The 19,928-nt window shown below is 40.9% G+C and overlaps 1 protein-coding gene across 1 annotated transcript; it reads right to left on the reverse strand.

The window, feature by feature from the left end:
• Nucleotides 1-9,050: 9,050 nt before the first annotated feature.
• On the reverse strand, nucleotides 9,051-13,810 carry anxa5b (annexin A5b). The gene is made up of 11 exons (XM_086295340.1): nucleotides 13,717-13,810; nucleotides 13,294-13,388; nucleotides 12,005-12,118; nucleotides 11,779-11,869; nucleotides 11,500-11,579; nucleotides 11,368-11,418; nucleotides 10,668-10,761; nucleotides 10,258-10,353; nucleotides 9,876-9,934; nucleotides 9,539-9,661; nucleotides 9,051-9,452 (listed from the first exon to the last, which is right to left on the reverse strand). Exons 1-11 carry the CDS (start codon nucleotides 13,808-13,810, stop codon nucleotides 9,390-9,392), a joined length of 960 nt encoding a protein of 319 aa, XP_086151466.1. The 3' UTR covers nucleotides 9,051-9,389.
• Nucleotides 13,811-19,928: the final 6,118 nt, after the last annotated feature.

The raw sequence follows: 19,928 nt of genomic DNA on the forward strand, positions 1-19,928 counted from the left end.
TGTCAGCGAAAAAGACGGCGCAGCACGGCAGTGCAGCGTGTGATCTGGACACAAGCGATGGAGGAACAAATTGTAGAACTTTGGAAAGCTCATCCGAGCCTTTTCGATGTGGCCTCACAAAATTATCACAACCACAACAACCGTGAAAATAGTTGGAACTACACTGCTGCTCAATCACAGCTGCCTGATCAATGTTTTTCATTAGCAATTTAGCAAAGTTGATGGTGGTGGTGTGCGTGTCTGTGTGAGTGAAAGACAGAGAGGGAGAGCGAGCGACAGAATTTCTGTTATAACCTTCATTTTATGTACGCACAGTGTGAGCACTCAGGTCGCATCAGAGCATCGGGCCGTATAGTGTGAGACCCTGCATCGTGACCTATGAACTTCTAACCCCTGCGAGTCAACCGTATAGTTTGAGCAGGAGCTGAATCGCGCGACTGAAAAAAATCGCACAGTGTCTGCCCAGCATTAGAGTCGGATCTTTGAGGTGAACGACGCGAGCCGACTCCTTATCGTGAGCCGTTGGGTTTTCTTTTCCTTTCTCTCACCCTCTCCCTTGCACTTTTTTACTTTTTTTCCGCTTCACTCCGCGCTGGGATGAGGGGGGAGGGGCGGTAGTTACACTCCCAGTAGCACAGGAACAGAGCGAGAGGGAGAGAGAAAGAGAGCCAGGGACAACAACGTCACATTAGAAAGGTAGTGTAATCATCCACAACTATTTTCAGTTGTAGACGTTAAAGGATTCAGAAAGTTTATTCATGCAGGCATGACAGAGAATATGCAGCTTCTTTTTGTTTTCATATTTCAATTTATATTTAATTTTGTTGTGGTTTGCAGTGTTTTGTGTTGTTTCACTTCAAATTTGTTTAAAAGAAAAAAGCTGAAAATTTAAATAGTTAAAAGTTGAAATGTGAACAGTTGATTTTAGTATTATATGATTTATTTATTACATTTTATGTGGAGTGAATAAATAGAAGTATATTTACGGTGGCCCCTAGAGACAAAGCACGTACAAACTCCGAAGCACGTACAAACTCCAAAACACGTAAAAACTCCAAAACACGTACAAAAGAAGTACGGAAGAACAGAAGTGCTCCAGGATGCTAGAGGCAGTGTTAAGCTTTTACCTCGTGGCTACACAAGCCAGGAAGTACCAACGACCGGATTTGGTGTGTAGTTGTATTTTGTAAATGAACATTTCTTTTTTAATTATATTAATATATATGAATGCTTGTGTATAAATACACAAACAATACACATATGCTTTCAATTGTGTAATTTAAGTGATCTAGGTAGCTCTGTTAAGGAAGTTCAGTTAACGCTAGAAATGTGTTTTGGAGTTTGCACGTGCTTTGGACTTTGTGCATGCTTTGTCTCTAGGGGCCATAGTCTCATATATAAACATATATAAATAAAACCACTTTTTTTTTACATTAGTAATTCATTTTGTGCTTAATTTTATATTATTGTTAATAATAAATTAATTAAAGCAACAAAACAACCTGAAGAGCCGGTTGGGAGCCAAAAGAGCCGGCTCTTTTTCGTGAGCCACTGACCCCCACAGGCATACACGATCCACACTACCATACACTGACACACAGTGACTTGGAGTTAAACTCAATGATCCCGCATCGGTGGGAGCGCCATCACTCTCCTAAATAGCTCCCCCGACGAGCCCTGATCAGCAGCAGGTGTTTGGCAAGGACTTCAGGTGTGGCCGGTCCTTCAGTAGAGCCACACCCACCAGGCCTGAAGGTGCCTGTAACTTGGCCAACAGAACACAGCTGCACACATATACACACACACACCTGCCTACATACAAATGTGGACACAGAACAGTAGCAGTGCAGAAGACACACACATGAAATAATAATAGTTCAGACTGCTCACGGACCCCGTGACAGAAGAATATTTCTAAGTCTAATTAAAGTCTAATTAAATAGTTTTCAAATAAAATATACATCAGATGTTAATTCTGAGGCCAGACTAGATTGCTTTAAGATTTGAAAAAAATCAAGATGACAATTTAGTCATCACTACTGCCTTTGAAGTGACAGCTGAACGGCTTCTTTTAAGCTTTTAACAATGCTAAAAAAAAAAACCTACCATATTTGGCTTTCTTGGAGACACCAAGATTAATTGTTAGGCACTTCAGAATAGCGTTGTCAAAAGAGGAATCTTCTGATATCAGTACAGAGAAGAAATGGTCTGGAGATCCAAACTCCTTGATAAGGCCTTTAGCAGTGGCCTTTGTTATTTTATACATATTATTTTTAAGAATTTTCAGGGATTTAGGACATCTCACTTCAGAATGGACCAACTCGGTCAGATAATTGATAGCAGTTTCTATTTCTTTTAGATCTAGAAGCTTTTTGGTATTCCTGTGGGTTTTTCTGTAGATTATCATTAATAGAATATGACTAAAATCTTTGGCAATTTCCTTAGCATCTGGTGACACTAACTTTTCTGACAGTTCTTCCTCTAGGTTTTCAGAGGTTTGCGGCTGACTTTGACCCTCTGTGGGTTGAATGTGAGAGATGCCTGCTTATTGCCTGTTTTTGAAACTTGGTTCCAGTTCTACTGCACTCACATAGAGGACTGCTTGATTTGTGAGATCAGTATCCGGACTTGGCTGTGATGTAGACAGTCTGTCGCTTGTTTCATTGGCATCTGATCCAGTCATATCTTCTTCCTCCGATGGGGTCAGCGCTCTTACTACATCTTCCACGGCACCAGAAATGTTGTCATTTGTAATAGTTTGCACTAAAGTTTCATTCTCCAACCAGAAAAGCATTTTTTGTAAGAACCTTTCTACTGAATCTTCTATGAGCAGATCGAGCATGTCAGAAGACGAGGGTACCTTACAGTCGCGCTGTGAAGTCTTAGAGATCTCGGATTCTGAGAGATCTTTACCCATTTGCATTGTGGGGGCTGGATATGTTGACTGGACAAGGTTGTACGCTTTATCTGTCAGCTCCCTTGAAAACATCTTGATTTCCTTACTTGTCAGATCAAGGTGTTCTGCGTGGGTTAATTTACTAAACAGTTTATTCATAACTGGCATGACTGTTCTAAATTTGAGTGGAGAATCATTTTTAACTGCGGTTTCTAAGGTTGGTGATTTTCTGGGAACTTCTGGGATTGAACCTGTGGGATTTAAGTGTAACCTTTCGCTGGCGTCAGCTCTCTCAGGGGAGTTTGCCTGTTCTCTTTGAAAGATGAAAAACCTTTTGCTTTTCTTCACCTGATTTTTTCAAATTCCTTTTTGGCAAGCCTGGAGAAGTGTTGTTTTGCTTCATCTGGTTTTGTAATTAGGGCCCATGATGCAAAAAAGTCTTTCACCATTTCGATAATTATGTTCCCATTAAAAGCAGGTTTGGGTGAGCTACACTTCTCACTTAATGTATTATCTTCCGCATCAGGATACTGAATGTTAGTAATTATCACATTTACAATGTCAGCTGGAACTTTTTCCACATCATCTTTAACTTTAACAGCTTTCTCCTCAGCTTCTGCAGATTTATCACTCTCTTTTCCCTTCATGGGTGTCGCAGTCTGGCAGAGGCGGACTGTATGTATTATGAAAAGGACCCAAAATGCGGACACCATGAAACAAAAACTTAAATATTAACAGAAAGCGAGCCGTTTATTAAGGCTGGTGAAAACATTACAAAACAAAAGGCAGAGGAGACGCTAAACAATAACCTAAACTGGGAGAGCTAAGATAACATAGAAACCCAAAACATGAACCCTAACATGGACACAAAAATACCTACAGCACAGAACCTGGAAACATGACACAAAGGACAACAGACGACCTGACAATGACACATTGAAAACAGAGGACTTAAATACACAGGAGGTGATTAGGGGAAGTGGGAACACATGGAGGAACAGCTGACTTACATGAGCCTAATGACAGGACAAGGAAAGTGAAACTAAATACAATGAACAAAGAACACACGACTCTTTCAAAATAAAACAGGAAACACGAGACAGACATGATAATACAAACTTGATAACATAAGACACGCAGCATGAAACAAAGGGTGAGGGAAATTTAAATACAGGGGAAGAAAACACAAGGAGTCTAATAACCAAATGAACTTCGCTAATCTAATGAACTTAAACATAAACAACATCCAAATAAACTAAAACTTAAAACGCTGGGTCAACAGACCCAGGAACATGACAATGGGTTGCAGTTCTATGTGACAGACCTTGTCATCTTTACTTAGTTTTGTGTCTGTACTCCATCTCATGAGAGCCATACTTACTTCTTTAATTGTTCCCATCTCAGAGAGTTTGGATTCAAGGCTCTCATCACTTGAACTAAAGGAGCTGAGTAAAGTTTGTTATTTTTCCGCTGACATCAACAGAATCAGGGTTTTCTGAGACTAGAACCTGACCCGAATTGACTTTATTTGAGATCTCCTGCTCAACCCTTTGTGTCAGTTTCACAGATTCCTCACATTCCTCATGGGTGACATTAAGAGCGGCAGCAATGCTGGTTGAGAGAGAGTCTCCCAATATGGGGCTTATTTTTCCCACGGCGATGCTAATGTGTGTCTAGGATGATACATCTGTCAATTGGTCCTGAACTGCTAGAAGTGAAGTTTTTATGATGCTTGCACTAACTGACTGTATAACATCAGTAATCATATCAGCAAGTGCTGCTTGGACATTGGAGTCACAGGACCCATTTTCTATCATGCCCCACTGTAATCCAGAGAGACAATCGATATTTTACCTGCTGATAGCAGGTAAAATATCCTCTGAAGTAATGGGGATATGGGTTCTAACATTGGATACTGACATTGCAAATGATTTAGTTTCACTTTGAAAAACCATTTTCTCTGAACTTTCACAATGCCTTGTTTAACTTCTATTTATGCCCTCGGATCAAAGTCACATACTGCAAGATCAAAACAGTAGAGCACTGGCCTGTGTGAAAACGCTTTGAAAGCTGCAACGGCATCAAATCAGAATCAGTTTGATGAGAAGCCCCTCACTAATAAATCATTGACACATAAACACTGTTTTAGCATCAGCGCGTTGAAGTCGGTGCTTTCAAATTTTTTAATCATACCTGTAGCCAGTTCTTTGACTCTTATGCCGTTATTTTTGTGCCACTATTCTGAGCACACGTAAAAAAAATTTGAGCGCACGTAAAAAAGATTTGCAGGTGCAAGTGCTGCATTTTCAGGAGAAATTTATTTTGAGCGAAGAAAAGCTAAATTTGAGTGAACAAAATTCATTCCTGCGTGCAGAAAATGTATTTCAGTGTTTGCTATTATCCACACACACACACACACAATAGCAGCCCCTGTCGCTCAGTTTTTGCATTTGCGCTTGCTCGCAATGTGTTGCTTGCACTCTCAACATTTCTGCCCGCACGCACTCAACTCTTTCTGTACACCGTTATATTTGTGCCGCAAAACCAGCCAATCACAGACTTGGATGAAAAAAAAATCTGATTGGCTGTTCTGGTCTCCAATAAGCTCGAAATTACGAAATGCAATATCCCAGAATCCATTTCGTCCAAAACTCAAACGAGGCAGTGGCGGAGGAACGCAGAGTGGCGGAGTTTGAAATATTACTCTTTCTGGGTCACAAAATAAACTTTTAAGATATTTTCATAGGAGAATGGTGCTGTGTAAACTTCAAATATCTGCTTGATTTATCAAGACATCACATATTTCCAAAAGTGCTTTAACGTTTTCGGAGACGCCTGTTACCCACCAGCTGACCAGGTAGTCACTCGGGTTAAACATAATATAAAAGGCTGAACTGACAAAACCACCACCAGGTATTATAGGAAAAACCATAAAGCCTTTGAACTAAAACAAACGCTGTTGTGACAGTGATGTACACTGTCTTGTTGGTGTATATGTATGATTTGTATCAACCTTATGTTTCCAAACCGATATCATGACCAGCAGCTTTTACGGCTGTGGCTCCAGCAAACAGCTGATAGTAGAAAGTCATATTAAAAAAATTCTTACAACAGCTTATCAAGCTTAAACGTGCTGCTGTTGTTTAGCGCAACATCCGCTGGTTTCCTGTTTCTGGTGCAAAGTGGGCGATAAACAAACAAGAGAGACGGGACTTGCGGCAGAAAAGCTGATCAGCTGATCATTGATCGGACTCACAATTGAAGTAGTAACAGGAGAGGGAGGGGAGAGAATGAGAGAAGAACAGGCAGTTGTGCGGCAAAAACACAGAATAACTCCAGCTTTGTGTCTTTTTCATTTTAGCTGAAGTACGGGACTAATCGCGTTCCTTTTCACCTCAATACATATTGTAATTGGTCCAGCCCAGAGTTGATCATGACCAATTGGCTAATTCACCAACTTTCATTGTTTATACCGTTACAAAAACAAACATAAAAATGAAAAATCACCGTCGGCCCACTGGGCAAATGCCCGGTATGCCCAATGGCCAGTCCAGCTATGCGGTCAGCTGGTGGGTAACATGCATCTCCAAGAACGTTAGAGCACTTTTGCAAATATGTGATGTCTTGTTAATTGAGCAGATATTTGAAGTTTACACAGCTATGGCATGCCAAGAGTGTCAAAATCCATTCATTAAATAATTCAGACTCAAACACATCTTCAGATGTTGAAAGGCACCAAATCTGAGTCTGGAGCCAAGCTGTGAAAAGGTTTGTTACCAGCTAAAGAACAAATGACCAATCTTTAGTTTAATTCTCCCTGAAATGTAGAGAAAAGAAAAAAGTAAGCAGAAAAGGTACATTTACTTAGTTTATTACATACAGACAAGTATTTTAATATGTTTTAAATAATTAATCTTTGAAGTATTTTAATATGTCTACCATTTGTAATCTTTAATACCACACTGATCCTGTACAAAGTATGTTATGATCTATTATAAAAGATTTATCAGGTCAAATTTAGTATGGTTTTGACAACAATTGTCACAATAAAATATGTTAATATACAATCCTTAATGTGTGTGTGTGTGTGTGTGTGTGTGTGTGTGTCCGGGGGGTCAGAGGCAGTGTTCTCCCAGGGCGCCAAAAAGGCTAGGACCGCCCCTGCTCATCATGTACAAATAACTGCTCAGACTGCTTTAACATTTTAAAAATGTTCTTTCTGCTCTTGGCTCCATATGATGTCAGTGAGAGTGGATATTTCTAATATGATCATAGGGCACACAGCAATACATCTGCTGTTTAAACCTTCTGTTTTTGAGGGGCACCCAATCAGAAGTTGGGATAGAGATAGAGGGAAAATATATAAATAAACTGAGGGACTGGTCTAAGCCCCGAATGAGATAAATAAGGACTAGAATGATCTGTGAAATTATGCATAGCTGCTCTACAAGTCAAAGAATAACAATGTGGATTTGATAATGTACACAAACAGTCTCTGTGCAGCGCACATATCCATCCATTGTATCCATCCATCCTCTTCTGCTTATCCAATCCAAGGTTGGGGTGTGGGCCTTATCCTAGCAGGGCAAGAGGTAGGGAAAGTTCGCTAGTCTCTCACAGGGCTAACAACAGGGCTAACACAGAAGACAGATAACCCTTCACACTCACATTCACACCTACAGCCGTCTTAGACTAGACTTAGGGACAGGGGGAACATGGAAGCTCCTTACACGTGTTTTAAGCTTGTGTTTTAAAGCCCTCCAACAATTCTAAACTTTGTATCTGATATTTGTGCTGAACAAAACATCTTCCACCTCACAATCAGAGCACACTTCAGTATGGTCGATGAAATGATTTGTGAACTACACCACACAGAGTTGAGACCCAGATGACTTGCCCTGAGGTTAACACTCCACAAAATCATGAAAGACTCAAATGCATAACCGGTCCAGTTGTACACAGCATCCAAACAGGAGGCTTGTTCTTGAAGTTTCCTGCAGAAGCCTCTAATTATCTTCTCAGTGACAGCAACCAGTGTCACGAACACTTGTTCTCACAGAAATATAAGTAGTAAGACGTGTGATGCGTGCACTCATGTGCATATATGTGTGGTACCTGGACAAGGGAGTGTTGCCTCTGACCTCTTTGCTCCCTCAGACAGACACATAAAAGTTGTCTGGAGTGTGACTTCCACCTTTTCCACATCAGTCCTCTCTCTCAGACGCCATAAAAGAGATGCTCAAAGACAAACTGTTTGAACAAATCCTTCATCACAGCTCAAGGGTGCAATCAAGTGTCACCACACAGTCAGAGGTTAAGGGTGAAGTAGGAAATAGTACCACCAAAATGTCTCCCCACCTCTATTTTTAGTCATTTTGTGGGTTAATTTGTTTTACCCAGGAGTGAGTGCAGATAATAAGGAAAATCCACAAGCAGGATACAGGGATCAGATCCTTAAATGTTTGCTTAAGGTGATCCAGTATCCAGAGCCAATTCACTTTATAAGCCATTTGCAAGTGGATTCTTCCACTCAAATTCAAGGACTGACTTCTTTGCCGTGTTTGTAAAATTACTGCGAATTACAAAAATATCACACACAGGAATATTAATGGACGCCTAATAGATAGAGATGGACCGATCCGATATTACGTATGGACCTCATTATTGGCTGCCGGGTTCTGTGGCAACAATAAATGCCAACCTCTTCCACAAAAACAATGACAGAGTATCATAACAAGACCTGAGATAATCCCTCCTTTATAATGCACATTTGCCTCTTATATGTAATAGAGTTTTTTTGTAAATGAGAGAGGACGAACCGGCTGTACAAAGGCCCAATTTAAAATAAATAAGTATTTTAATATTTTAATTACTTAGCTTTGCATGATTTACAATTCTGTTTTAGTACAGCCTGGGAAATAAAAACATGCAGCTCTTCTGTGATGTTGAAGATGAACACTGAGTAGTGAGTGACTTCCCCATCTATCAGCTGAAGAAGACGCCTACAGAGGGTCAGAGCTCAGCAGCTCACCTCATCTCTAACAAAACTCCTTTGACTCCCTCTTGTGGTCATGAGAGGTCAATACATATGTAAAAAACAAAAACAAAAAAACAGCATACTGGCTGCAATATTATTAACGAGACACCACTGAACTTCATCAAATTAAGCATTTATTATTGGATATATATGTTCTCCCATACAAAGTGCAAACTAGACAATTGAAGTCTGATACTTCAGCATAATATTTCGTTGTATAGTGAAGAAATTAGTGGATAAAAGCTGCATTCATGTTGACAAAATGTTAGCTACCTTTCAAAGACACTGTTTGGAATCATAGTTTTAAAAGATCTCATGTGTTCTCTCTCCGACACAAGACAGCTTTGCTGAGAGGAACCAAGACTTTGAGTTTCTTGTGGTTAGCTTGTTGTTTCACTGAGCCGACAGCCGAGAAGGCACTTCAGGTGTGGTTGCCGTTAGCGATTATTGCCATGATTATGCATCATCACCGCCACAGAGCGCAAGTAATGCCTTACGATAGTCACCGCCGGCGTCTCCCTGCAACAAACAAAGACGGGCACAATTTAGGAGAAAAGGCAAAAAGTATCAAGGTGTCTATGTAGGTAAAAATATTATGTGTGTACCTTGATCATCGAATGCAGAGAGCAGGCGAACAGCCTCCTGAACTGAGCTCTGATGTCCAACAGGTCCACCTCACTGCGAGTCACCATCACTCTGATCAGGGTGTTATCGTCAGTGCCTGCACCCTGAGTCGAGAACACACAATGCAGTGACCAAACACCTCACAAACATCAACGCACAACCGTAAAACATACATGAATAACTCCATAGTGATAAGCATTAAGCCCTTTTGCCTTCATTATGTCATAAACCCGTTTTGACAGGTTAAACCATTACTGGCAAACATGCACCGACTCAGATAGCCTCACTTCAAGCTGCCAAACCTGTCTGTGCTGTTACCTTCATGGCGTAGTACAGGGTTTCAGCAAAGTAGGCAGGAACACTCCTGGCACACTTCACTGTACAAAAAACACACACAGAAAGGAAATTCATCACTGTGTACTTATGGGTAGTAAGACTGAGTGATGAACTGAACCAATGTCCAAGTATGACGCCATGACCCAGTTTAAAATGTGCTACAGAAATGTGGTTTTTGCAAGATCCAAATAGGAAAAAAGCTTTGATGATCTCTCTCTCTCTATCTATATATTATTTTTTCATTTGCTGATGCTTTCTTTTTTAGTTTATTGTTGTGTTGTTTTACCAGGATTGAAATAAAGCCTTCCTTTTTGGGGGGCAAGCGACAAAAGAATAACTTCAGGGAGTCGTCTAGAGCACATACCAACGGCAAGGAGGAGGTCCTTCAGGTTTCCAGATGTTTCTCTCTTGATACTCTCCTCAATCTCATATCCAGACAGCTTCATGTAAGCGTCGAATACTGGAATGCAAATAAAGTTTGGAATGAGTCTGATGTTAGTGCAGCTATACGGCTTATCTCCCGTTTCAGTAAAGCTCAACCCACAGTGTGTAGGGAAAGTGTGTAGGACCAAATAAGAACCTGTGGCAGTAAGTGGAGGTGAGTAAACTTCAAATCAAAGCTGTTGAATCTTGTCATATATTCATTTAGCCAACACATAATTGACATCACTGGCTGCAGATGTAATTTGTTTCAGAGTGCAAACACTGTCCACACCCTGGACCACTCTGTCTTCACCCACTCATACAAACTGTTTTTACCCCACACTCACAAACCTTTCCTGAGGTGTTCTGCACTCCGGTTACCCAGGATGGTAACAAAAGATTGTTCATCAGTGCCAAACTTCTGCTCTCCAGCCTTGAAGAGGGCCTAAAACCAGAAAATGACAATTATTTAAGGCGTGTTTTTTTGTTTTGTTTTTTTTTAAATCACAGGGAGAACTGGCAGAGTACAGGAGAAAACTTGAAAAAAACTGCACATTTTTACTGTAAACTCTGCAGGAGATTATCCTGCTTTTGTAGTCTTACAGGTCCAGAATGCCCATTTTTGTGGACTACCAAGCCTGAATACCTCAGATCCTGCTGCACTGATACTGAGTCTTTGTACTAGACCCAGCATGTTGTTGTCCGATCCAAATCACTGTGCTTCACTTTGAAGTGATTTCCACGTGACAAAATTGATTTGCAACAGAAATCACACCTAGATACATTTCACTAAGCTATCTATGATCAGATTTGGCAGTAAAAACTCCAGAGAGGAAAAGAGCTGAGCCTAGTAAAGATTCACAGGACCTTTTCTCTAAGCAAAAACATGACAACATTTTAAGGGAAGTTTTGCTCATGTTGTCCAGCAGAGGTCGTCAAACCATCTTTACAGACTAACTGAACACCTGACCAAACGCATGTGATGGTCATGCCGTGAGACTAAAAACAAAAGCCACTGATGATGAGGAATCAAATATTTTAAAAAGCCTACCTGAGCGTCACTCTCGATGCTTTCCGCCTGGATCCCCGTCTGCCTGTTTGCCTGAGAAGGGACAGAACATTTTAATTAAAGAGAGGTGAGGAGAGAAGAGGAGAGGAGAGGAGAGGAGAGGATTACATTTACCTGAAGAAGAATAACCAGAAGCCTCTGGAAGTGACCTGAAGTGTCACCCGTTATATCTTTCTCCAGGTCGTCATCATACTCTGAAGGAAACAAACTGCAATACTCAATGCCCTCACATGACCCCAAAAAGATTTGTGTCTTCTCCAAGAATCAAAACAGGTGTCTTTTACTTCTTAGCACGTTGAATGTGCTTCATTTTAAGTACACTAAAATTATATTGAAACCATTATCAGTGTGAAAAAACATTGTCTAACTTGTGTGTGTCTGTGCAAGTGTTACCCTGTTTGTAGGCAGCGACGATTTGCTTCACCTGCTGAGATGTTCTGGAGGCAAGAATCTCCACAAGCACTTTCTCATCTGTCCCTGCCCCCTACAGGCCAAAGTGGGAAATGTCACAGATGCCGCCTGAGTTTCCAGCTGCTATCGGTGCTAAAATTTCTGTCTGTACATGAAGATCATGGCGTGAGACTTCTGATCGGTTTATATCCGTCACTGGCACACGTACCTTGATTGCATTGCGAAGTGATGTCACATCATAAGTAATGGGTGGAGTCATCAGAGCCACAATCAGCGTCTCAAATTTCCCGCCCAGCTCTCCTTTCAGGTCATCTATCAGGTCCTGACAGATGTGGAGATACACAATATGCACTTTAACGAGGTGTGGATCACCACAAACCCAGAGTGTGAAGCAACTTTCTACTATTGTCAAATACTTTGAAGCCTCATTGTACTTAACCAAAAAAAAAAATAAAAAAAATTGCAAAATACACTTAGATTCAGATTAGGGTTCGAACAGCTACCTGGCTCTGCTCAAAGGTTCAGTAAACCTTTGTGTTAACGTCAAGCTAATGTTAAACCAAATGACGCTTGTCGTTTCATCTTTTACGTCAAGCTGTGCCAACATGACAGTAGCTAGCAGCAGCTTCGTTTATTGCACATTAAAGTATTGTTTTGCAGTCTTAATGCACTGTCAGCTAACTGTATAACCTGTATGGTGAACAGAGGTGTAGATGTGAGCCTCTTTTTTTGTAACTAATCTTCACTAATTCATTGACTGTTTGTTCAATGTTTTTGGCAGCGTGGGTCCAGTTGTAAACACGTCAGATACGTCATCATCACCTTTACAGTTAATATGGCAGATTTGTTAAACTAGTTCATGCCCCAAGTTTAGTATTTCTGGTCTATTGCTAGGCAAAACGATGACGTCACACATGCATTTTGAAAATTTTGTCTTTGTCACGAAGCTAAAATTGCACTTTTACAAATGGGTTATTTTTATCCTGTTGGTAGATGGTTGCTAAGCAACACTATTACATCATAACATCTGATATAGATAACAGCCTTGGGCGCAGATGCACCAGGTTAGTAAGACCGCTGACTAAATACCCAGAGCAACATTAGAGGGATAAATAAATATTTACATACACAGAGCTGTGATTTATTAACATGAAGGTATTAGCGATTTAAGATAATCATATTTCAACAATAAAAATATAGGAAAATTGGGGCTTTTTTGTAGTTTGTAACTTTTTTTACTACTGGTGCACAGTTCTATTTAGTATCATCTGCATTTTAGAGCATTCCAAACCTCTGTAATAGAGAATTACAGAGATTTGGAATTATAGATAAAGTGCCAAGACTGCAGAATGAGTCTGAGTGAGATTGGAGTGGCTTAATGCGGGGCAGTGTGACTTTGGCCCACAGATTTGCTCGGCTATAACAGTGGGACAGTTAAACTGAAGGTGTGACAGATGTGCTCGAGCGAGGTAACAGCTGTCCAAGAGGTGTTCAGACCTTGCCATACAGAGTTTTGAAGCTGGCCTTGATCTCCTGCCTCTGGGCGTTGCTGCGAGCCGTGACCAGCTGCAAGATGGCATCCTCGTCGGTCCCTACAGTGACAACAAACACGGTTCATGAGCAAAGCTCTTTATGTCACAGGATACGCTGCATGCAGCACAAATTGCATAACAATGGTCCTTCGCTGTCTAGGTGGATTCATATTTACATCTATTCAAACCACATAATTACAGCCTGCAGTCTAGGTCAGCAGATGTGTTTGCTCACAGTGACTCATCTCAAGTTACTCTGCTCACGTGGTTGTGAGTCACTGCTGTCTGTGCGATGCTCCACCCAGACAGCAGGGATTTCTACACTGAAAAGAAATTCCCCGAAACAAGCTCTCCCAACTGCATGTATGAATAAACATGATCAACTTACCCAGGCCTTTCATGGCCTTGTGCAGAACCTCTGCGTCCGCACTGGCACTGAAATTTGCGCTGGGTTTTACGGTTCCTCTGTTGGCCTGCAACATGGAAGATGTGCACAGAGAAAGTTGTTCTTTGCACTTTTTTTCCAAAGCCAAAGCCTTTTTGACTAAAATTCTTCTTTCTGTTGCACCCGATTACCTCTCCACAGAGACACTCAACTTCTACACCTTTATATGTGTAAATGCACACAACTTTGGTACACCTTGCTAGTACTGCCTTCATTGAGTTTAGTTTAGTTTCAACAAGGTGGTGGAAACACTCTTTAGAGGATCTATATTCACAGACAGCATCACACGGCTGCTGCACATTTGTCGGTTTCCCATCTATCTTGCTCTACTGGTTTGACATCTCGTGACTACAGAGGCCATTTGAATACAGTGAACTCATGTTAAGGGAACTGGTTTCAGAAGATTTGAGCTCTGTGACATGGTGTGCTATCTTTTTTTTTTTTTTTTTGAAGTGTCACAGTTTAAACTTTATTGGCATGTTTGGCAGTAGCGCACAGTCTTGAAGGAACAGGAACTCTTCACAAAGAGTGCATTAGCTTAATGGTGTGCTATCCTGCTGAATACGTTCCCCATATCCTCACACCACCACCTCCAATCTGAACTGTTGAGACAAGCCAGGATGGACCATGCTTTCATGTTGTCTAAGCCAACGTCACATTCAAATTCACTTTAAAATCACCTTTCTTCCACATTCTGATGCTCAATTTGAACTTCAGCAGGTCATCTTGACCTATGGGATCGTACATGCACTGATATGATTGGCTGATATTTGCTTTAACAAGCAGCTGTAGCTAATAAACTGGTTGGTGAATGTATAGATGATAAAGTACGAAATCCTCCATGAAAACTGCAATAACACATGCAGAGTATTTGTCGGTAGAGTGGTAGCTATGATAATTACATTACACATATTGTTATTGTCAGTTGTATATATTCTGTTTATATCCAAGGTTATCATTCTCAATGTAGTGCGGTGTATTTAACACCAAGTACTGCTGATATTATATGGGCACATTCTTAACGTGTACAGTATCATCAAGGACGTTGGGTCTTTGCAAAAAATTCAAATCACTGGATTTAAGCCCACAAATATTCATTTCTCTGTGCGATACAACAGAACAATGTCAGATGTGTATACTTTGTTAGGCACATAGTTTTGTACACCTACTCCTGATTTGTACTCAGATTAATGACCCAATGACTTACAGCTTGACTTTAACATTGATTTTTAGTAAAACAGTCCCTTTCTGTAACAACAATGCACTGATTCCAGACACTCCCGCGCTCATAAAAATCAGCGGAACGTTTAGAGAGGAAAACTACTGGAATGCTTCTGGAATTCTGACCCTCAAAATTTTAAAAAGTCAAAGGTCTAGGAACACAAGAGTCGCTGTTAACAACCAGGATTTTGTCTGTTTCTGCACGAAGGAATGTCAAAATGACACGCATCCAATCATCCAATCAAGCAAAAAGAGACTCAACGTGGCTCCTTGAACAAGGAGGTATTTAGACAACAACAACATAACACAATGCACGTCCCTCACACTGGAATGCTAGGGGTTGGAGTCTGTAGCGAGTGATGCACTGATTCCCCTGAGCGGGTCCAGGCATGACCTGAGGGTGGGGGGGAATGTATGTAAACACCACAGGCCATCACAGCTGGCGTCTCTCCTTAAAAGCACTTCTTATTACTTACCATCCTTCTTAACTGGCTGCTGTTGCCATGGAGACTGTACACAATCCACCTAGCAATGCTTTTGCAAAAGGATGTCCTCCATTATGTACCATTTTATTGTTACCTGTGCAAATGCTGTCAACAGAGTTAAGCTCCGGTGATCACGACTACAGCTCTAGCCTGATACCCGATCCCGCATAAAGATGCAACGTATCATTATTATGCCATCTTTAATTAAAAAGCTCACTAAAGGAAACATCCTTTTATTTTCTTTGTGCAAACAGGATTATACAGTTGATCTGTTGTGGCATCCACATTATGTGCTGTAGTTAAGTATTTACAGAAGCAGCACTGTGTGCAAGTGTGTGAGTCAATATAAAGTCCACACTCGTCAGGAAAGCAAACAGGTGTGTTGGGAGAATAGTAGAGGTCTGTTGTTGACAGGGATAATATTACATATATCAGATCTGAATGCACACGTAGTAGAAATGCTTGTCTAAGAAAGACCTATTCAAATGTTTTGTTAGCCCTTCATATTAAACACGCTCTCAGAATAAACTGTCAGGAAACGAACAACAGCACAGCTGATGACATTTAAAAAAAAAAACAACAACACTTTTTTAGTAACTCAACTGCTGAAAAGTAAGAAATTCCCCTTTAAGAGGGGGAGGCTGGCTTTAAACTCCAGACCAGATGTGGAAATGTGTGCATTACACACAGAAAGAGGGGGAGAGGTGGAAAAACGCAGAGGAGACCCACCCGAATGGAGCAGAGCCCACATGAGTCATACACCAAACTTCCCCAAATGAGATTTCTCTCCAGCCTCACGATCATGCGCGCACACCCAAAACACGCATATAAAAACGGATCTAACTTTTACTGTTTCACGATGTTTAAGGTTCAATACAAACTGTAAAAGCGTCAAAGGTTAACCTGCTGTCTCCCGACAACAACAACGCTCACCGAGAACCTTATATAAAGTTTCATAAAGTGGGCGTTGTCTCGGACTTTACCGGCTTAAAGCCAGTGAGTCAAACATTTGCATAAATAACGGTTTTATTCCTCGAGACTTCTGCAAAATCTGATTAATCAGCAAGCGTTTTATATTCAGTTCTGCGTGTTTATTTGCGCTGATATCTGAGAAATGAGCAGAGTGGAAAGGACTCACCATTTTTGACAGTCTTTTAAGTTTGTTTTTCCAACGAAAGAAAAAAAGTGCAGATCTGTTGGAGAGAAACAAATGTTATCAGGCAAGGAGACGAAACAACTCTTTATTTCCGGTAAACTTTCTACTGTAATTAACTCATCCCTAATCATCTCCGCTAGGGTTTCCTGCTGTACGGTATATACAGCAGCTGCTATCTAGACTACAAGTCTTTTATCATCAGGTGGAGACGGGGTCCGGCTGTGCCCCTGATGTGCCAAGATAGATAGTATCCCCGACAGAAGGCGTCAAACTAAGCTGGGGTCTCCAAATCACGGACAAACAGTATCCCATAGTCTTGATCTTTAGTTCAAAAACACTTCTTATACTGAATAACTACTCCTGTAATTTTGGAGATGTTAGCTCTTTATTCAGTAAAGTTACAGGAGGATACAAATAGTTATCAGGCAAAAAGTCCTCAGTTTGTTGAAATAATCCCGTCCACGCGAGAACAATAATATAAATTTTTTTTTTTCTGTAGTAACCCTCAAACTGAACGGTAATGGAACGACACTCATTTTTCACAGAACTAAAACATCACTACTTCCATGTCTAGTTGGCTATAATGGAGGCGGAATAAATTGGATCTGCTTTCCGTTCGCAGCGAATGCACCGGACGCAGGGGAAACAGATTTTGTCCGGGATACCTATCTTGGCACAACCTGGTGGATACAACGGAACTTTCTATAGGTCTCCTATAAGTGAGAGTGAACACCGGTGAGGCACTTACCGATGAACCGCAGCTGTGAAACGGAGCTCAGAGGACGGAAGGAGAGACCCGCAGAGAGCGAAGTGAGGAGAAGTGGACAGGAGAAGCTCACTTGGAAAAACTATGCGCGTGAGTGAGTGAGCCACACCCCAGTGCTCAGGGCACCGGGGCTGCCTTGCCCCTGAGCACTCTGGGAAATGTCGTTTTCTTACGTGGTTGAGCTGCTAACAGGGAAATGATGACAAGGGTCTTTCTCGCGTCTTTATTTCATGCTGCGTGTTTTATAATGGTTTATAAGAGGAGGTGCGATATTTTGCATCTAACATGCTCCTTCTGGAGTACTTGGAGAAGCGGAGCAAGTTGAAAATACAATATTGGCATTACATATTATAAAGTTTCTGTGTAAGCAAACAGATGCTTAGTTGTTGGTTTAGCCTGAAGGCGTGGTTCCCTCCACCTCCTTCTGATTTCGTGTCCATTACATCCTAGTGGAAATTATAACTGTGAACGTGGCATGGGATGTTTCACAAAAATGATTTGCAGCACTACACAGTGTTTACAAGTTACAGCTTCTAGTCCATTTCCTTGATAATGCTTCGGTCACGTGTTTATTTTCATGACTTGATGTGAGAAGATACGGTGGGCGAAATGATTATTTCATCTTCTGCTGAATTTGTAAGTTTGCGGATTTGCAAAAAAAACCTTTAATTTTTATGGTAGTTTAATTTTAACAGAGAGACAGAACAAAAGGTGCCAGAGATAATTTATCGCTACTGTTTGATGATGCAACCTATAAAAACACGGGTGAACTTTAACAGAAGGGCAGGTATTCATGTCAGGGGAGACTGACAGAAACATGGCTGTCACCGTGAAAAAAATGTGACCAATAAAGAACGTCACCATTGAAACACATATATGGATTTGATTTGTATCATTAGGATCATGAATGCTCTTCATTTAGTAGCCTTCTGCTTTGGCATGTTGGGAATCTTCATCCCATGTCAATAATTTACCAAGTAAACTGAGAGGGAGTGATCGATTCAAACAAAGAAGCTATACACACACAGACAGAGGTGTGTGTTTGCCTGTTAAAAAACACGAGTTATGTGGGTAAGATTTGTGCAGATTTTGACACCATCGCACACGACTGAAAGCTTTTATTATAAACACAATTTTTGAGAAATAAAGAGTTGATTTTTCACATTTAAATGGGTAAAAAGAAATACTGAACTTCCAACATCACACTTGTATGAACTGCATGTGGGAAATTGGCTTTTTCTGAGACGTCATGATTGATGCTGCCAGTATGTCCAGGTGTTACAGGAATAAAAACTTTCCCCTTCAGCATGACAGATTGCCAGTACTTACAAATATCACACACACCGTTCTGCATCGTGAAGATCAAACATCCCAATTTTCTTAGCATTGACATAGTTGGTACAAAGAATTTTTAACTGGAGGATGACTTTAAGCATCAGTTTATCAGAAAAAGTTCTGAGGGCTTCACCCATACACATTTGCTTACGACTCTGGCTATTGGAAGCTCCGAAATGCTCCATCCATCCATCAGTTTATTCAATTTAGGGACATGGGGGCAGCTGGAGCCTATCCCAGCTGTGACAGGGAGAAAGGTGGGCTAACACAGACAGACATTCACAGCTAAATTGGCCAATTTAGAATTACAAACTGTGGGAAAACCCACAGAGCACCCAGAGAATGTCCACACGGATACTGGGAGAACATGCAAATTCCACACAGAAAGGCCCCAGCCAGCTGGAGGAGTCTTCTTTCATTTCTAACCAGTGCACCACCGTGGTTGTCTTCACAACGCAAACTCTCAACTTCATCCAAAAATCTTGTTGTTGTTTTTTTTTTTTGTATTTTTCTGGACTCTTTGCACTTCTGCACTCATCCAGCACATATCAAGCTGAGGTCTAGAAGTAATCATACATTTATGAACACTATGAGCAGAATCGCTCCTGGAATGACAGACATGACATTTAATAAAACTGTAATCCGACTGACATGCATCCACGTGTGGATGCAAACATACTACGAATACAACATGCATCAATAAACATACTATTTTGAATTACTATTTAAAGACACCTAATATATTTTAAATATTATACCACAATTCATAAATTGATCACATTAATTAAAAAACAAGAAAAACAGGCCGCTTTTGGAAGCAGGTGTACATCACACCGCGTGTTTGTCACTTTCTGCCTCTGAAACGTTGTAATTGTCTGAGTAAGAACCAGAGTAACAGAGCCAACAGCATGCTGAGCGAGGCGAAGATACAACAGTACACCACCGTGCTCCATCCCCAACCTGCTCCTAAAGGAGGCACACCATTCATCTCAGCAAGTATGCACCAGGATGGACAGACCGCTGTCTGAAACTGTTGCCTCTTAGAGTTATGGTGATGTACAGTAACACTGTTAGGGTCTTATTCTGTTGTCTACAGGTAATTATTTGGTTTTTCTTGTCTTCTGGAAGATGCGACCATCCTGAGAGGCCCAGACACTAGGTGCTAAAAAAATAACAGCTTCAGTCAAATTTC

Source organism: Aulonocara sp. 'chitande type north' Nkhata Bay, linkage group LG6 (genome assembly GCF_057382095.1).
Source record: "Aulonocara sp. 'chitande type north' Nkhata Bay isolate Kocher_YH1m ecotype deep benthic linkage group LG6, A_spYH_male_GT1.1, whole genome shotgun sequence".
In the NCBI taxonomy this organism is placed as follows: Eukaryota; Metazoa; Chordata; class Actinopteri; order Cichliformes; family Cichlidae; genus Aulonocara; species Aulonocara sp. 'chitande type north' Nkhata Bay.

What these genes read in the sequence shown, in the direction of transcription:
- anxa5b (XM_086295340.1), bottom strand. Translation starts at nt 13,810, where the DNA reads ATGTTGCAGGCCAACAGAGGAACCGTAAAACCCAGCGCAAATTTCAGT. An exon ending in CAAGGCCATGAAAGGCCTGG is followed by an intron (nt 13,389 to 13,716) that starts GTAAGTTGATCA and finishes TTGTCACTGTAG; the next exon opens with GGACCGACGAGGATGCCATC. An exon ending in TTCTGGTTATTCTTCTTCAG is followed by an intron (nt 11,419 to 11,499) that starts GTAAATGTAATC and finishes GTCCCTTCTCAG; the next exon opens with GCAAACAGGCAGACGGGGAT.